The sequence below is a fragment of the Leptonotus elevatus genome, chromosome 7, assembly GCF_054856555.1.
Source record: "Leptonotus elevatus isolate MCC_2025b chromosome 7, RoL_Lele_1.0, whole genome shotgun sequence".
NCBI classification, from domain to species: Eukaryota; Metazoa; Chordata; class Actinopteri; order Syngnathiformes; family Syngnathidae; genus Leptonotus; species Leptonotus elevatus.
Window position 1 is genome coordinate 8,141,067 of NC_141245.1, and position 16,731 is coordinate 8,157,797.

Below are 16,731 nucleotides of genomic sequence, written 5' to 3' on the forward strand. Positions count from 1 at the left end.
AATTCAGCACGCCCGGTCTGCACATCAGCTCATAGCTTGCAGGTAGCCACGCGGCACACGTTGAACACTAAAGACGCTTTTGACAGAGTGGAGCCCCCCCCCTATACTGTATCAGTACTTAAAAATGATGGCATCGAGTCATTTTTGCTGACTGCTAAAATTGTGGTTCCACAGTACCCTAAAGTCTACATGACTTGTTTTGTACAAGCATTGCAGTAACCATTCAAGAAGGAAACCAGAATTACAATAGCCACTAAAAAACACACAAAGGCTTAAGATTGTATCAACAATATTTTATTCTCTACAAGTTCCAGTGTTATGTTTCCTATTTGACATTTCAAACCAACAGTAAGAACAAATTGATTTCTTTACATATTTACACATTGGTTTGGTCATTATTTACTAACACCTCGTTGTGGACGCTAGGTCATGGACACAGCACGTTTCGTCACCAATTTCTCCATTCAAAGTGGTTATTCTCCCTTAAATGATAACAGAGACCTTGGAGGAGGTGTTAACTAGCCACGGCTGGTTGAGAAGCGGAGAACATTTTCATTCGGAACTACTGACAGGTAAATAAGACGGGATGTGACTGTGTGCGCATTTTGACCTTTTGCTTTGGATGTGTTTGACTTAAATGAGCGCGTTTAAAGAGAAGTGACATATGCGATGATTTCAACTGTGTCTTAATATTTTTGTCCACATTGGACATATACAATATTAGACGAGCTAATAAACATGTTAACTTTCCCCATCTTCTTTTCTTCTCATTTGAGTGAAAAATGGCACATGAACAGCTATGACCGCATGGATTTACGTACATTAGATACAAACAATGATCCAGTTTCAACCCAGTGTCGATAACTCTTACACGATGACACAAGATGACAGTGGCTTTCCAAGACAAAGTGAGATTGCATTTTTCAAATATCCATAAAACTGCAATACAAATGATAAACAAACTCTTTTGAATAATTGCGGCATACATAAAAAGTTTTTGGAGAAGACTTTTAGTATCTTGTATTCACACGCAACAAATGACACAGTTGAGTTTGCTGAAAATTTGGTTAATATATAAACACATTATATATTTCTGCCATATACAGCATAAACAGACTGGATTGACCTACCTTGTCAATATTTGTGAGGAAAATAAAGCTACAAATTTAACAAAAATAAAAAAATCCCTTCAATCAATCAGTGTTTTTTTTTCCCCCCTGTGCCTCAGACGCCGCACAATGTTAAGACACGAGTCAAATTGAAATGTTTTCTTTGATTCTAGCCTACAGTTGTAGTTACAATATGTACAGTAAAAAAAAAAAAAGTAGGTGCTTGCCTTTGTATGGGGATTAGGTGTGGTGTGTGTGTGTGTGTGGGGGGGGGGGTCACCTTTAAATATATATTTGTTCCTTTAGAAAGCATTTATTAAATAATACACACAGAGGTGACAAACCAGATGAGGACAACAGTGAAGTAAAAAAAAAATCTGAACATTGTTATACTTTGAAAAGCAATACATTTCCAATACTATATTAGCATTATTTCATTATTCTTTAGAGTACAATTAAAGCATGCATCTCCAGTTTTTCCTCAAAAACACCAAGAAAAATAATTTATATTTAAAAATAAAAATAAAAAAAAAGTGAAAATGGAGATGCATTCTTGAACAGTGACATCATATTCCTCTGTCCATGTGAAGAGTTGTATGGGGAAAGCATCTCATCAATAAGACTGTGAACAAGATGGTTGGCTGCTTAAGCTAAAAAAAAAAAAAGTGCATAAACACAAAACATTTTCATCAATCCATTGAAAAAAGTATACAGTTTTAAGCAACATATTGCACCTCTAAAGCCTGCCATCCTCTTCTTTTCTAAGGCCATCACATCATTCTTCTATACGTTCATCTCAAAGTAGCTTCAATGGAACATTCATCTTTTCAATTCATAATCATCATCGGGATCACAATTTCCTAATTTATTTAACATAAACTGTGGCCCCAAAAAAATATCTTAAAACAGAGACCACATGTAGTGATGGGAAAATGAAGCTTCATGAAGCACTTGCGATACTTTTTGACTCCTTAAGATGGCACTCATGATTCAAAGATGCAATGCAAATGTAATCCATTTTCATTGCACTTGCCTTTATCTTTAAACCAAGAGCACCATCTAGAGGAGTCAAAAAGTATCGCAAATGCTTCATGAAGCTTCATTTTGCCATCACTAACCACATGCATTTATGAAGGAAATTTTGAGTTCACTCTTGTCCAACCATACAGTATTGACACACTGAGACTGAAATGCCTGTATTGTTTTGGGGGGAAACAGAACAAACAATATAAAACCATCCAACAATAAATGAACGCCATTAATGGATGATTTAACTCCAGTCTTCTACTCCCAAATAAAAATAGGATTATTTTAATAAATTAATTGGCATTGTATGAACTCTGCACTGCAAAATCCTACTTTGTTTTTAGAAAAAAAAAAAAAAAAGTCAGCACACAGAGTAGAGAAAGACACAGTTGTAATAGTAAAATAAAGGGCAGCAGGCTGTTTCAGCCCATATTCAGTTTGGTTTTCATCATTGGATTTCAAAAAACAACCAAAAACTATTGAAGTCCTGTTTTCAAAGAGGTGTTCAGACCAGCGAGCCCGCTCTGCTCTGGGCGGGCACCATGACGGGCACCGCCCCCATTCGCTCCAGCGTGGCCTGGCTCACGGCGTACGAGTGCGTATGCTGCCCGTGCGTGGGCGTCACCACTGGCTTGAGGCTCACGGAGCCGTTGCTTCGCACCATGGTGGGGGGAGACGGGGCCGAGTTTGTGGTGACCACCAGGGTCTTGGGTGGCGGGAGCGTGTGGCTGCCATTGGCAAAGTTGGAAGTTGTTGTAGTTGCGGGCTGGGTGTGGCGAGACAGCGGGGCGGAGCCCGGTGCCGGGATCGCCGAGCCGTGTCCCGGGTTCTGGGACTGTCTGTGTCCATGTGCGGCATGGACGGCGGTGGCGAAGGTCTGCCGCGTGTCTCCGTTGTAGCGGGTGTACGAGTTGGTGTCGTAGTTGGGTTTGGGGTTGTGCCAGTAGCGACTGTTGTAGGTGTTGGTGGAGGTCAGGGTGTCGTTCTCGGAAGACGACGCATCGGCATGGAACGCTTTCACCGATGACGACCTTTTGGGTGGGAGGTCGTCTTCCCTGTGGAGATGAGCCAGTGAGAGGTCAGCGATAGATGTTTTTTTTTTTAACCCATCCATTTATTTTTTGTACTAGTAGTTCAAGCTCTATATTGCATACAAAGTGCTGTAGACAAAACAAACATCCGACATACACTCAACTAGTGATGGCAAAATGAAGCTTCATGAAGCATTTGCGATACTTTTTGACTCCTCTAGATGGTGCTCTTGGTTTAAAGATAAAGGCAAGTGCAATGAAAATGGATTACATTTGCATTGCATCTATGAATCATGAATGTAATCTTGAGGAGTCAAAAAGTATCGCAAGTGCTTCATGAAGCTTCATTTTCCCATCACTACACTCAACACTTTTGTTTTTGCCCAAAAAAATTATGAGATTGAAAACTTCTTCCACATACACAATATCACCATTTCACTCAAATATTGTTCACAAACCAGTCTAAATCTGTGATAGTGAGCACTTCTCCTTTGCCGAGCTAATCTATCTCACCTCACAGGTGTGCCATATCAAGATGCTGATTAGACACCATGATTAGTGCGCAGGTGTGCCCTAGACTGCCCACAATAAAAGGCCACTCTGAAAGGTGCAGTTTTGTTTTATTAGGAGGGGGGTGTCTGGGGAAAACCAGTCGGCAAAGGAGAAGTGCTCACTAGTGATGGGAAAATGAAGCTTCATGAAGCACTTGCGATACTTTTTGACTCCTCAAGATGGCACTCATGATTCAAAGATGCAATGCAAATGTAATCCATTTTCATTGCACTTGCCTTTATCTTTAAACCAAGAGCACCATCTAGAGGAGTCAAAAAGTATCGCAAATGCTTCATGAAGCTTCATTTTGCCATCACTAGTGCTCACTAATCACAAATTTAGACAGGGAGTTCATCTCGTAAAAAATGGGAGCAAAAACAACGTGTTGCCGTGTTTATATTTTTGTTGAGTGTAAATAAAAGACAATTAAATTAATACATTATTAATCTCAATAAATATTAAACAGTACAACACAGTCTTCAATTGCTGGCACATGCAGACAACTATGCACACTCACATTCACACCTGTGGACAATTTTAGAATGTGAGAGGAAGATGACGTACGTGGAGGAATATTGGAAGATACCCACGCCAGTAAAAACAAATAATAATCCTATTATTGTTGCGCTAGGAGAACATGAGGATTAATTGTAGGCATGGGCGAGTACTGATACCAGGTATCAGTAGTGGGTCAATGCCAAGCCTCGTTTCAAAGTATGGGTACTCGTGATGGCCGTTTTACGAACAGGAACTAGAAATGAGAAGAATAGAAAATTGCCATTCATTTCATGCATTTTTAAGGAAAAAATGCTATTGGAATATATAGGCCTTTCTTTTATATTAGCTGTACCAAATTTTGGGGGGAAATTTTATGTAACAAAAGTACTATTAGTAGTCGTACTTGGTATCTGTTACTGTGACTGTTGTTCTTGAATATACTCCATCTGCAGGAACTTTTGTGGCTGTAAATCAATCACTGGCCAACATAAAAATAAAAATAAAGATTCTATACCATCTTTGGTCGGTGATTTGCCATCTTTCTTTTTTTTGGTATGCTTTAATTTTCTGTCACATGTTACGTTGTTCCTATTGTTGGTCTCCTGTGTCTGCACTTATTCTTGTGTTAATCCAAATTATTTGGCCACAAATTGTTACTTATGGGCTACTATTTTAAGTGGCAAAAAACACCACTTAGCATTAACAAATAAATAAAATAAAACCTTTATTTGCAAAAATAAATAAATAAATAGAGATCATAGAAAAAAAAAACCTATATGGTCAGATTTGGATTTAGCACCCCAAAAATATGTAAGAACAAGTATTTGCATACATGCAACGCATTTTCTGTTGACCTGTGTTATCTTTTAGACAGTTACAATAACAGAACATCTGCCTCACCTTTCTGAGGTTTTGAAATCAAACCTCCCACGTTTCATAAGCATGCATGTTAGGGTTAACTAAATTGCTCATAAGTCTGAATGTGAGTGACCAGTTCACGGTAAGTCAGTTTGGCTTTAACTCACCCATGAACTTAATGAGTAGGGAAGAATGGGCTAAGTTGAGCCAAGAGATAAGTTGAGCCACCCCTTGTCTCTAAGAAACCATAAAACATGCAGCATGTGACTAAATGTTTAGGGAAAAGACCCTGGACATTATGCCCTGTGTGCACAAGCACAAAATGAACAAGGGTTTAGCATCCTAAAAAATGGTTCAACTTATCCCCATTTATGCTTGACTTTTTGTCATCATTGTTTGACAGGCTTTATCACCAAAATTGCTATGTGTACATTAAACCTGCTTGCAACCTGAAATATATACTTGGATATTAGTTTGCCCCAAAAAATTAACTACCTTCCCGAGGTGATCCTGAAATAAGTGGCTCAACTTACCCCACTCTACCCTACACGTGGTACGCTTACCACAGCGAAGGAGCGTACACAAAATTGTAACGATACTTTTCTCCAAAACAATGTTGCAACTCTGAATTGCTACTACAATTCCTTAAATTACTAAATAAATAAAGATCAACCTGATCTCGTTGGGTATCTCCTCCTCCTCGTATCTGTTCTTATTCTTCCAGTAATAGAGGGTGACCACCACGAGCAGGCAGCAGATGATGAGCGCCAGCACTCCGGTAGCTATGGTCCCTGCTATCAGACCCACACTCTGAGGCTGGGCTAAAGAATAGTGGGGGGGGGGGGGGGGAGAAACAACAACAATTATAGTGATTAGGGGTGTGCCAAAAAATCGATTCTCATAAGAATCACAATTCTCATTTAGTACGATTCAGAATCGATTTTAAATGTTCCAAAACCGATTTTATTTAAATTATTTGATACTGTCTTCCCTTTGTTTGTGTGTGCCTTTATTGGGAGTGCTGTTCATGTTGTACCCGATTTGGCCACTCAGGGGCAGTGTGGTTCCACGCGGTCTGATACACTGTTTAAGTTGTAGCCACATTAGAGAGTAGAAGGAAAAAGTTACGATCAAGTTATTCCAATAAAAGTTTTTTTTTTTGCAGCGCGGAGCCGTTCTTTTGAGTGATAGAAGTGCCGCGAGTAGAGCACTAATTAGCATTAGCGAGTCAGACTTGAGTAGATCATTACGATTCCTTGAACATCTATAAATTGAAGCAAAAATCATTGTCAATCAAATAATTTTGAAGCAAAAATCATTATTAATCAAAAATCGATTCTGAATCGAATCGCACACCCAAAAATTGGAATAGAATAGAATCGTGAGACATTCAAAGATTCCCACCCCTAATAGTGATACTGCACATTAGAAGAGAAAAAAAGAACTGTCAGAAGTTGTGTGCATTCACAAGGAGCAGGGAGAAAAATCAGTCCGCAATATACTTTATGTATGCTATTTTGACTAATGATACAGATGGCAACATTGCTGCTGATGATGAATATGGATGAATCTACCTACAAACGTTCAATATTATCAAAAATAATAATAATCTCTGCCTGATGACTCCATAGTGCTGGTTCAAGTGTGTAAACAAACAAATTAAATTTAAGCCCAATACTTGAATTTACATATTTATATTTTATATTTTGTCTATTTGAACATTTATCTCCTAATTTGAAAAAATACATAAATCAAAGTATTTTTTTAAAATAAATTTACTGTAGTTATTTGGAGGACGGCTTTTTCTTATTACTTAAGTTATAGTATTTGAAAGTAACAGTAGAAGAACATGATTACAACGTTATCCACATCTGCTTGTCATTCTTCATCAAAAACAAAATTTTAAAAAACATGACATTCCTTGCTGTGATGCCATACCAGGCCACTTCTTTGACCTCATCTTACACACTCCATCTTCATTTTAGTCTGATTGTGTCAAACATGCCAAATATAAGTTTTGACATCGACAATGTTTGATTCTTGGTCTCATACCAAATGACACGCAGAAGACTGTTCAACTTTACTTCAGTCTATCATCTGATGAGTGAAATGTCTATAAATACCAGCAACGTGTCAACGGAGGCACAGCTTTGCAGCAGCTGTAGAGATGTGTGTTTGGAATACTTACGTGCAACAACCTGAAGATTGAGCAGGCATGTGCTCTTGCCAATGGCATTGCTGGAGGTGCACTGGTAGAGACCTGAGGTACTGGTGCTGATGTTTCTCAGCGTTACAGTGCCCTGCATCTGGTCTGTGGGACACACACGCACATTTGTGTTGTGATCAAACCAGCACGTGCAGCTTAACACCCATTACAGACGTTTGTTTTAACTACGGGGACTGTGTTGCTTCAGATCAAGTTCGATATTGTTGCATATAGATTGGTTTGAACCACCCTTCAATTAACCAGTAGAGGGAGCCAGATATCTTTAGAACAAGTTCACAAGCTCTGCCTGCACCGTTTGGATGCGTTGTTGAACTTGCGCTGCACAAATATTCTGCCTTAAGGAAGACAACGTTCAGTTTTGATTGACTCAACCATTGATCATATTGAATTAAAAGTAGGCTATGTTTATTACTGTGGTTATTTGTGAAGGAGTGAAAGTGCATGATGTGCTTTTCATCAACGTGGTTAAAAATAGGGCACTCAAATATTACAAATAAATGATAAACAACAACAATAATAATAATAAAATAATAATAATAAATATAATAAACATGAACAAAAGGTAGTTAAATACTTCCATGACAGTATGGATCACATCATCATTATCTTTGTGAAGGCATACATTTGACACAAGTTATAGTAGTAGATCTTGCAGACCTTGTAGATCAGTGGTGTCTAAACTATGGCCCAGGGGCCATTTAAAAAAAAAATGAAAGAAATTACTGAGTCTGTGTGTCGGGGCTGGCACAGCTGACAACTAATAATAATAACAATAATAATAATAAATTTGAAGTCTAGAGCTTTTCTATGCAAATAAATTGTTTACAACTAAACTAGCAACATATTTCTCTTTATAATGCCTCGTAAATTAAAGCAAGCAAAAATGCTTTCCTCCAATTTGTGCGGTCTGTGTCAAGGTCTGATTTGTGAAATTATCACATTAATGACTAGGGATGCAATGGCAATATCGTGGTATTGCGATATTAAAATTGCCATGATATCGTCTGATATAAAATGGCGAGGTTGTATTCCATTTGCACTGTTCAAACTAAGCACCCAGTGGTGATTCGTTTTTTAGTGCAGTTTAATTTTAATTTGTCATGTTTTGGCCACCGACGTTGAAGAACAACACGTTTAAGATTCTCCACAAATTGACTCGAGTGACAATGTAAGCGTCCAATAGCAAGTAAGGGCCTCAATATTGTATAATTACTAGTGATTGTAGGTCATTTATGTATGTTAATATGAGATATATATATTTTTTTACAATATCATAAGTTTTTACAAAATATTGTATCATGAACTTTCTTTATATTGCCAACCTTCCACAATATCGTGATAATTATTGATTCGTGAGGTTCATATCATGATGATTATCATATAGCAATGTTTGGATATGGCTACATTCGATTCCTTATTGATGACTAAGACCCTCAAGTAAATACCGCTTTAGAAATTGTCATCTTATTACAAATTACTTGAGCTTTGCTTCCGAATGTGGAGATCTGCTCAAGGCAGGGGTGCATCTATTCTAGTGGGATACAGAGGTGTGGGCCACCCCAAATCATGGAAAATCAAACTGTTTGCTTTATTATATTAATCAGGTGTTTTAAAACAACAACAAAATACAACACATAATTGATTGACGTATTGGTGGTCCTTAGATTTTTTTCAGTATGGGGCCTTTGAAGGAAAACGTTTGGACACCCCTGTTTGTAGATTATGCATGTGTATGTGTAGTGTGTACCCAATATTTTGGCCACTGATTGTATTCTACTTAACAACTCTTCTCAATTAGTTTAGTTTCACAGAATGAATGAGGGTTACATGCACTGTGCAAAAGCATTACTTGTGTCAAGAAAAGGCTCAACCAACTGACTGGATATTTTATTGACACGAAGAGAGTCCAATTTACAATCATGGCTTTACTTATTTGTTTTCTGTAGAAATCCGAGGCCTCTTCGTATGAGCCTTTAATTGACCGGTAGTGTACACTTAAGTGCAACAGGTGATGAAGACTGTCTGCTGTGCAAAGGCCACAGCCGGATAAGAGAGGGGAGGCCAATAAAAAGCTCTCTTAGGCTGAATGCCAGCTGCCTCGTGACAACATCCAGTTTAACGCATGCAAGTGCTTCTCGGATGAAGTTTGAAAACGTCAGCAATTGGTAATCAGCATGAGAGAAAGGGGTGAAAAATGGAATAGCACCACAAGTTCTTCATCTCACACACACGCAGCATTTCTCATTTGAATCACACAACGGGACATCAGTCCCTCAGAAGGATCACAGGACGGAAATGTCCAGGTATGGTCATGATAATGGAAGGCGGAGTCTGCGCTCCCTAACGTGTGTGTTACATTTACCAGCAAAGGTGGGGCAAAAGGGAACCCCGATGGCCAGCTTGTTTCTAATACCTTGCATGGCGTTGTGCGGCAGCTTGGGCAGCGCGTCGAGCTTCTCCCACGAGTAGGATGGTGTTGGAATACCTTCATCTGAGCTGCAAAACAGCATGATGTCGCTGCCTACATCCAGCGCTCCCTGGATTCGACATGCTGGCACCGAGGGGGGCACTGGCAGATGAAAGAGTGGGTGGTGAGATGTCAACCACTTTACAATGCAAATCTTTTTTTTCTTTTTTGCATATATAGATTACTTTTACATAGAGTGGAAATTATATGGTATTTTAAAGCAGCATTATGGGAAACACTAGCTTTTGGGTCAGTTTTGATCAAGGAATATAAAATGTACCATGACCATTAAAAGTAAACTTTAACTCATTCACTGCCCAAAAATTCATTTAAAAAAAAGATTGTTAAAAATTCGGGTTCACTAGTTAACTCACAATTAATCACAAATTGTATATCTTCTAAATGTACAATAAAAAAAAAATCTAGCTTTTCATACTCTTGTTAACAAAAGTAGAAAAAAATGTTAAACTAATAGAAATAGTTAAAATAAAATGTTGACGTTTAGAGCCGTCAACGGCAGTGAATGAATTAAAAAAAAGAGAAATATTATAAAAAATTTGGGGCGTCAGGCGATTAATGTTTTTATCATAATTAATCTCATGACTTCACTAGTTAATTCTAGATTGATCACACATTTTATATCTGTTCTAAATGTACAATAAAAAAATTCTAGGTTTCCATATTCTTGTTAACAAAAGTGGATTTTTTTTAAAACTATTAGAAATAGTTTAAATACATTTTTGACGGTTATAGCCGTCATTGGCAGTAAATGAGTTAATAATGTCAACAATCATGTCCACAACGTTTTGACAACAAGAGCAGAAGTACCTAGCACAGTGAGCCCGATGACACCAATATTGCGCCCCCCTCTGTCCGGGAGGTTGTTCACCAGACACTGGTAGGTTCCCGTGTCTGTCAGCTGGGTGTTGTTGATGAAGATGGAGGCACTTGTACTTGGCATGGTGGACACAAAACCCACACGACCATTGAGGTGGTTAGCGAGGCTGAATACCTGGCCGCGCTGGTAGATTATCACCTGGATTGGCACATCACAGAAGGGAGAAGGGAGGTGGCACCAACAAGGTGAGGTGGGGAAGGAGTGTCGACAGAAATACAATTATTGACATTGGTGCCAGTTAAGTAAAAAGGCATTTGAAGGAAAAAAATATACATCGAAAAAAAAAGGAATACCAAAAATCCTATTGCTTGATTTGTATTTCTCTTGTCTCATTTTGGGAATGAGGAAAAATAGTATCCCTGAAGAGTATGAATTTTTGGAGTGTGCTGAAATTGGTGTGGTGTGGATCAGTGAATGAATGTGGGGGGAAAGTAATAAATGTAGAATATGTGAATTTGTGAAATGTTGGTTTGTGTGAATTTTTGCAATGTTGAAAGTCTTTCCCAAGATTTTAATGTGTAATTTTGAATGTGCCACTGGGAATGCATGATGAATTCCATGCAAAATGTTGAATTTTAGGTAAACCATGACGTTTTGGTATGAGAAAAATGCAAGCACACTTGGCGGGAGTTTTTGGATCATGTTGAAGTTGGAATGGAAAAAAATCGTTGGAAAAATGTGGAAGGAGTAGTAGTAGCTAGTGATGGCAAAATGAAGCTTCATGAAGCACTTGCGATACTTTTTGACTCCTCAAGATGGCACTCATGATTCAAAGATGCAATGCAAATGTAATCCATTTTCATTGCACTTGCCTTTATCTTTAAACCAAGAGTACCATCTAGAGGAGTCAAAAAGTATCGCAAATGCTTCATGAAGCTTCATTTTGCCATCACGAGTAGTAGCATGTCAAAAAAATGTGAGAAATAAAATAGCGGAATAATAAAATTGAAGGTGTAGAACATTACAATTGTTCTCACCAGTATAGTGAGAGGATGTGTTGAAGGTTATATTTGAGTGTAGTAAAAACATTTTTTTTTTTTAAATCAACTTGAAGAGAAAAAGTCAAAACAAACAGACAAACCTATTCGACTAAGTGATTGCTTCTAGTTCAGTGACTCTAGAGAACATACTAAAAGTACGCTTTCTTGAAGCTATTTGTCTCTTAAGATAAAAGCATCCACTTAATGGTATGCATAATTGAAAACTTTTGACTTTAAACATCTCAACTGCAATCTGTTGCATGGAAATATCACTGTTTCATCATTCTTACAGGTCTAAATCTAAGAATGTTCAAAAACATTGTTCTAAAAGCCCTACTCTGATTTCAAACCAGCTTTGAACAGGCCTGTTTGTGCGGCCGAGCCCCATGTAAAACAGCTCTCACCCCTCAGCTGGGCCCACACAAAAGATGAAGAGGACACACAGAAACACATGGTTTGCGCACATGCGCACATCAACTCACACACAGAGGGGAATCAGAGGGGCTGAAAAGAGTCCTCATTGAACTGTTCAAAGGCCCGGCCAGGGAAACAACCAGCTTCAGTGTGTGCGTCTGTGAGCGTGACAAGGATAGTTTTGATGAAAGCTGTGTGATTCTACGTGTGTGTGTGGGGGGGGGGGGTGTGTGTGTGTGTGTCTACTGTCCCCCACTGCTGCTTAACGGTTGTAAATTGCGCGCCGGCAATTTCCTGAGTGCAGTGCGCTCGCTTTGTCCTCTTACGTGCAGATGAATAGGCAGCTCCTCAGCTGTGATGAGAGACTGCAACTTCATCTCCTCCTGGTTTGGTGTGTCAGTGTGCATTCATTTACTCGTGGGATTGCTATATCAATGTATCTTGGGTTGAGAGTCTGCGATTGCAGCGACAAAAATAAGGGTCCCTGGTTTTACCTTCATTTTATACCGGCGCGCATTCACCAACACAGTGATTCTTAATAGGGATGTCCCGATCCGATCACGTGAAATCCGAATCGGGTGTTGTCTCCCACTCAGATAAATATATAAGGTTACTTTTATAATTTTTTATTAGATCTGGAGTTACGCAGTGGCACAGAATGAGACTTCATTTTTTCCACATAGCGTTGCGTGCGGCATGGAATCACTTTGTTACAGTCAGACGTCCTTCGTGAGGTCGCTAAATCCTAGTGATGGCAAAATGAAGCTTCATGAAGCACTTGCGATACTTTTTGACTCCTCAAGATGGCACTCATGATTCAAAGATGCAATGCAAATGTAATCCATTTTCATTGCACTTGCCTTTATCTTTAAACCAAGAGCACCATCTAGAGGAGTCAAAAAGTATCGCAAATGCTTCATGAAGCTTCATTTTGACATCACTACTAAATCCCGCCCGGGCTGGCAGTCTAGCCTGGTGTGAGTCCAGACCCAAACATTTTGCTCGCTTGCTCTTCAAATGCAGCCTTTTGTTTGTTGTGAAGTTGGCTTGTTTCACGCACATATATACTGTATTTTAGGTTAGCATCAATTTGTTCAATTTCTATATTAGCCCATCAATTTGTGTTAAGTAGCATGCTTTAAAACGGCTACAGTATGTTCGAAAAAATAAAGCTCTTGTGAAAAATTCATATACTGGTTGATAATAGCTCTTTGAGTAACTCATCATAGATGTGCCACAAAAAGGGGGTTTAAATGTTTTTCTTAGTTTAACCGCTGCTCCACTCAATATATAAAAGGGGTTGGTTTTGTTAAAATAATAATAATAAATGTAAAAAAACAAACACTTTTTTCCCCCTCCTTAATCAAATGCCGAGGTATCGGATCGGGACTCGGAATCGGCCGATCTCAAAATGAGATGGCTCTGACTAGGGTCCAAAAAAGTGTGATTGGGACATTCCTAGTACTTATAGTGGGTTCGATCGAACCACAGAGGTTTGTTGAGTCCGTCTCGGGGGGGTTCGACGAAGGTCAAGTCGCACACCCGACTCAAATGATTCATGATGATACGCCCCGCTTGGCCATCACTGGCGGCAGGTGATTGGCCCATCTGTAGTCAACTTGCGGCTGTTTGTGATGGTACGTCGTGTGATTTCTTCATTATTTGAACCCCTTCATACTATGTTTAGCAAAAAAAAGAAAGTGGTCGGATGAATATGTGCAATATGAATTCATATGTATAATGAAACGTATGGTGTTCCACAGGGTTCAATTCTGGGGCCTCTTGCTGTTTTCATTGTATCTTCTTCCCCTGGGTTGCACCTTAAGAAAACAGTGGTGGCGATGGGAGTCAGTGTCCTAACTGCTTGAGCAATTTTAGCCCAGCACAACTAGCTACCTAGCAAAACTAAAGAAACACAGGTATGGAGATGGGGAATACAAGAACACAACGCTTTCTGAAGTCAAGATGAAGAGAGCCAGATTCCATGAAAAGGCTACTCTCCCTGTTCATTTTGTTCACCAGTAAACCCAATACCTATGCCTTGAATTTAAAATAAATCATTTTATGTTTCAATACAGAATGGCTTGGTGAACGCGCATAGGAAACTGTGGGGTTCAGTACCTACAACAAGGTCATAAGAACCTCTAGCATCCGTCAAGTCTTGTTGCTGTCTGTTTTTACACCACCGTAATCCTGTTTCATACTCTGATGACTTTACAATGTAACCGCGATGAAAATGATCCGATCAACGAGCTGATGATTAACTAAGCAGTGACAACTTTCGATGCATTTTTGCATGCCGTTCTATTAAATGAATGTAACTTCATAAATGCAGACAATAAGTACAAGTGTGTTACACTGCACTGCAGCGAGTGTGTTGATCCATTGTACTGCATGTGTCTAAATCACCTCATCCTCCCGCGTGACCTGCTTGGCTTGGCCACTGTGTGCAGACAGAAAAGAGGTCAGCACAGGCACTCAGATGACAGGCAGAGCAAAGAACTCTGTTGGCTCAAGTCTGGGCATGCCACTGTCTTTCTAACGGTAAACATCAGCTCCATCCTTTCCAACCTAAAGTGTTAAATTGTGTTGTAACAGCATTTGTACTGTAACTGGTTCTTTTCTGATGATCATAGCCTACTTCTGGGCAACCCAAAGGACCCTTTGGCCGTGAACACAAGGGATACTGCTACCGCCTAAATAAAGCCTGAATAAACCTCTAAACCCCCACAGCCTCCCTTCAATTTTCTAACCATAAGCCGTCACTGTTATCTCTTTCGATCCTCTGAGACATGACATCAACAATATGAGCCCTCACTCACTTTAAACTGCAGGTTTGCAATATGTTGCTCCTGTTTTATTGTCAACCAGGTTTCCACAGCATACAGTGTGCATTTATAGGATCCATCGCTAATAAGTTTCTTTTCTGAAATGATGGTCAGCTTGATTTGATCATCAGCTGCATTTTACTTGACTCTTTTTTACTACATGGGAAAATAAGTAACAATCCTGGGCAGAGCGACGCTGAAATGAGGGTGTTACCTGTCATATCATGCATATCACGCTTTCTCCCTTAGGCTCAGGCATATTTTTTCTTTCACGCTCAGTAGCGCCTCTTGAAGGTGAAAAATCATATGGCACATGGTGCTGACTCGTGCTAGCGGTTTGGTACAGTTTTTCTAAATGCACCGGTCACAAGTCACAGTCATTTTAATGGTGGCGATAGTTGCCCGTCCCGATTTTCCCAGAATTGTTCTCTTTTTTTAACCAGCTGTCTCGGGAAAATAAAAATCTCTCTCGGGACACAATTTGTCCCGGAAAAATGCTACAAGCTAATTCGATTTTTTCTTCATTCTGTAGTAAAAATTTATTTTGCACTACTGTGGAACGCCTTGTCACAGAGCGTGCCACCGGCAACACGTTTCCGTAGGTGCACTTTGGATTACCGTAATTCTTATAAGAGGCTTGCAGCATGAAATGTATCATGCAATGTTATTCAAATGAGGGGACGAGCCCAAGCGTGTCTTAGGTTGGACTCCCTCAACAAGTAACTTGTGAAATTTTGCACATTTTTAAAATTGTAAAATACAACTTGACCCGAGTCTCCATAAATATATGCATTATTAAATGTATTACTGCTAAATTTTGACGTGGACGTGTTTGCTTTGTTGCGACTGAAATTCCCCCTGTACAGGCTTTCCAAGTAAGGGGCGGTCATTAACCAAACGTTAAAAAAATGTGTGGCGTTGAAGGAACTTTAAATTAACTCAAAATTAACGCATTCATTTTGACACCCCTATTAAATACAAAATGCAAATATACATGCTGCTTCAAAGCAGCCTGTTAGATGAGACACACACACACGTCACGGTCCGTATAACTTCCGGATCCACTACGCAAGTTAATTTCACATTTAGAGTGTGACTTATTTTCCAAATGGATCTCTATGGAATTCAAATGTCTCATGGAAACTCCACAAGATTTGTTAATTAGTACACACAAAAAAAGCAGTTTTTTTTAAATTACATTTACAATTTATGATTGAACATTTTGCAGAAATAAGTAGACCCAGAGAAAAAAGACTGACAACTTCAACCAGGCCTAGCAGACATGTTGCTATCCGTAACAGTCATGGAGGTCATAGAAAATACTAGAGGTAGTCGTTTTTGTTGTGGGCTGCATTCATTTTTACATTAGGTAATTTGATTTAACTGAAGATTTTGTAATATATGCATTCTATTACGAACCTTACTTTCATGTTGTGAGTTAAGCGCATATTCTACAGAAAACATTTTGTCCAAATTTTGGAAATTGTTCTTTTGTTCTTTAAAATACTGAATAAAATCTTACAATTTTTCAAAGGGGGTGTACTCATATATGCTGAGCACTGTATATCAGACCTTGCACAAAAGAGCTACAATTATGCTACATTTACACAATGTTCACAGGAGACACAGCAGCCCCATTTGCCTTTGGATTCGGGGTATCCATGACATGCCGTTAGGGGGAAGGGCTGCTGAATCCCGAAGGGTAAAAGGCGCACTATGGTTTGACCCCACATTTATGGATTTCAATACCTACCTTCCAGGCCTGTCATGTGTTCATGAGGTCGTTCACGTTTCTCACATCCTGATCAAAGTCTGACACATTCTGTCAAGGCTTTCTGCTAGT

General features: G+C 39.2%; 1 protein-coding gene across 3 annotated transcripts in view; it reads right to left on the reverse strand.

Moving 5' to 3' along the window:
* Positions 1 to 307: 307 nt before the first annotated feature.
* The window catches only part of igsf11 (immunoglobulin superfamily member 11), a 109,556-nt gene continuing 93,132 nt past the window's right edge, over positions 308 to 16,731 (reverse strand). For all 3 annotated transcript variants that reach the window (XM_086081525.1, XM_086081524.1, XM_086081526.1), the window contains 5 exons: positions 10,597 to 10,804; positions 9,715 to 9,870; positions 7,263 to 7,385; positions 5,748 to 5,895; positions 308 to 3,190 (listed from right to left, as the gene is read on the reverse strand). In XM_086081525.1, coding sequence (XP_085937651.1) covers positions 2,641 to 3,190; positions 5,748 to 5,895; positions 7,263 to 7,385; positions 9,715 to 9,870; positions 10,597 to 10,804 — 1,185 coding nt within the window. In that variant the 3' untranslated portion in view covers positions 308 to 2,640. The remainder of the gene's footprint in view (positions 3,191 to 5,747; positions 5,896 to 7,262; positions 7,386 to 9,714; positions 9,871 to 10,596; positions 10,805 to 16,731) is intronic.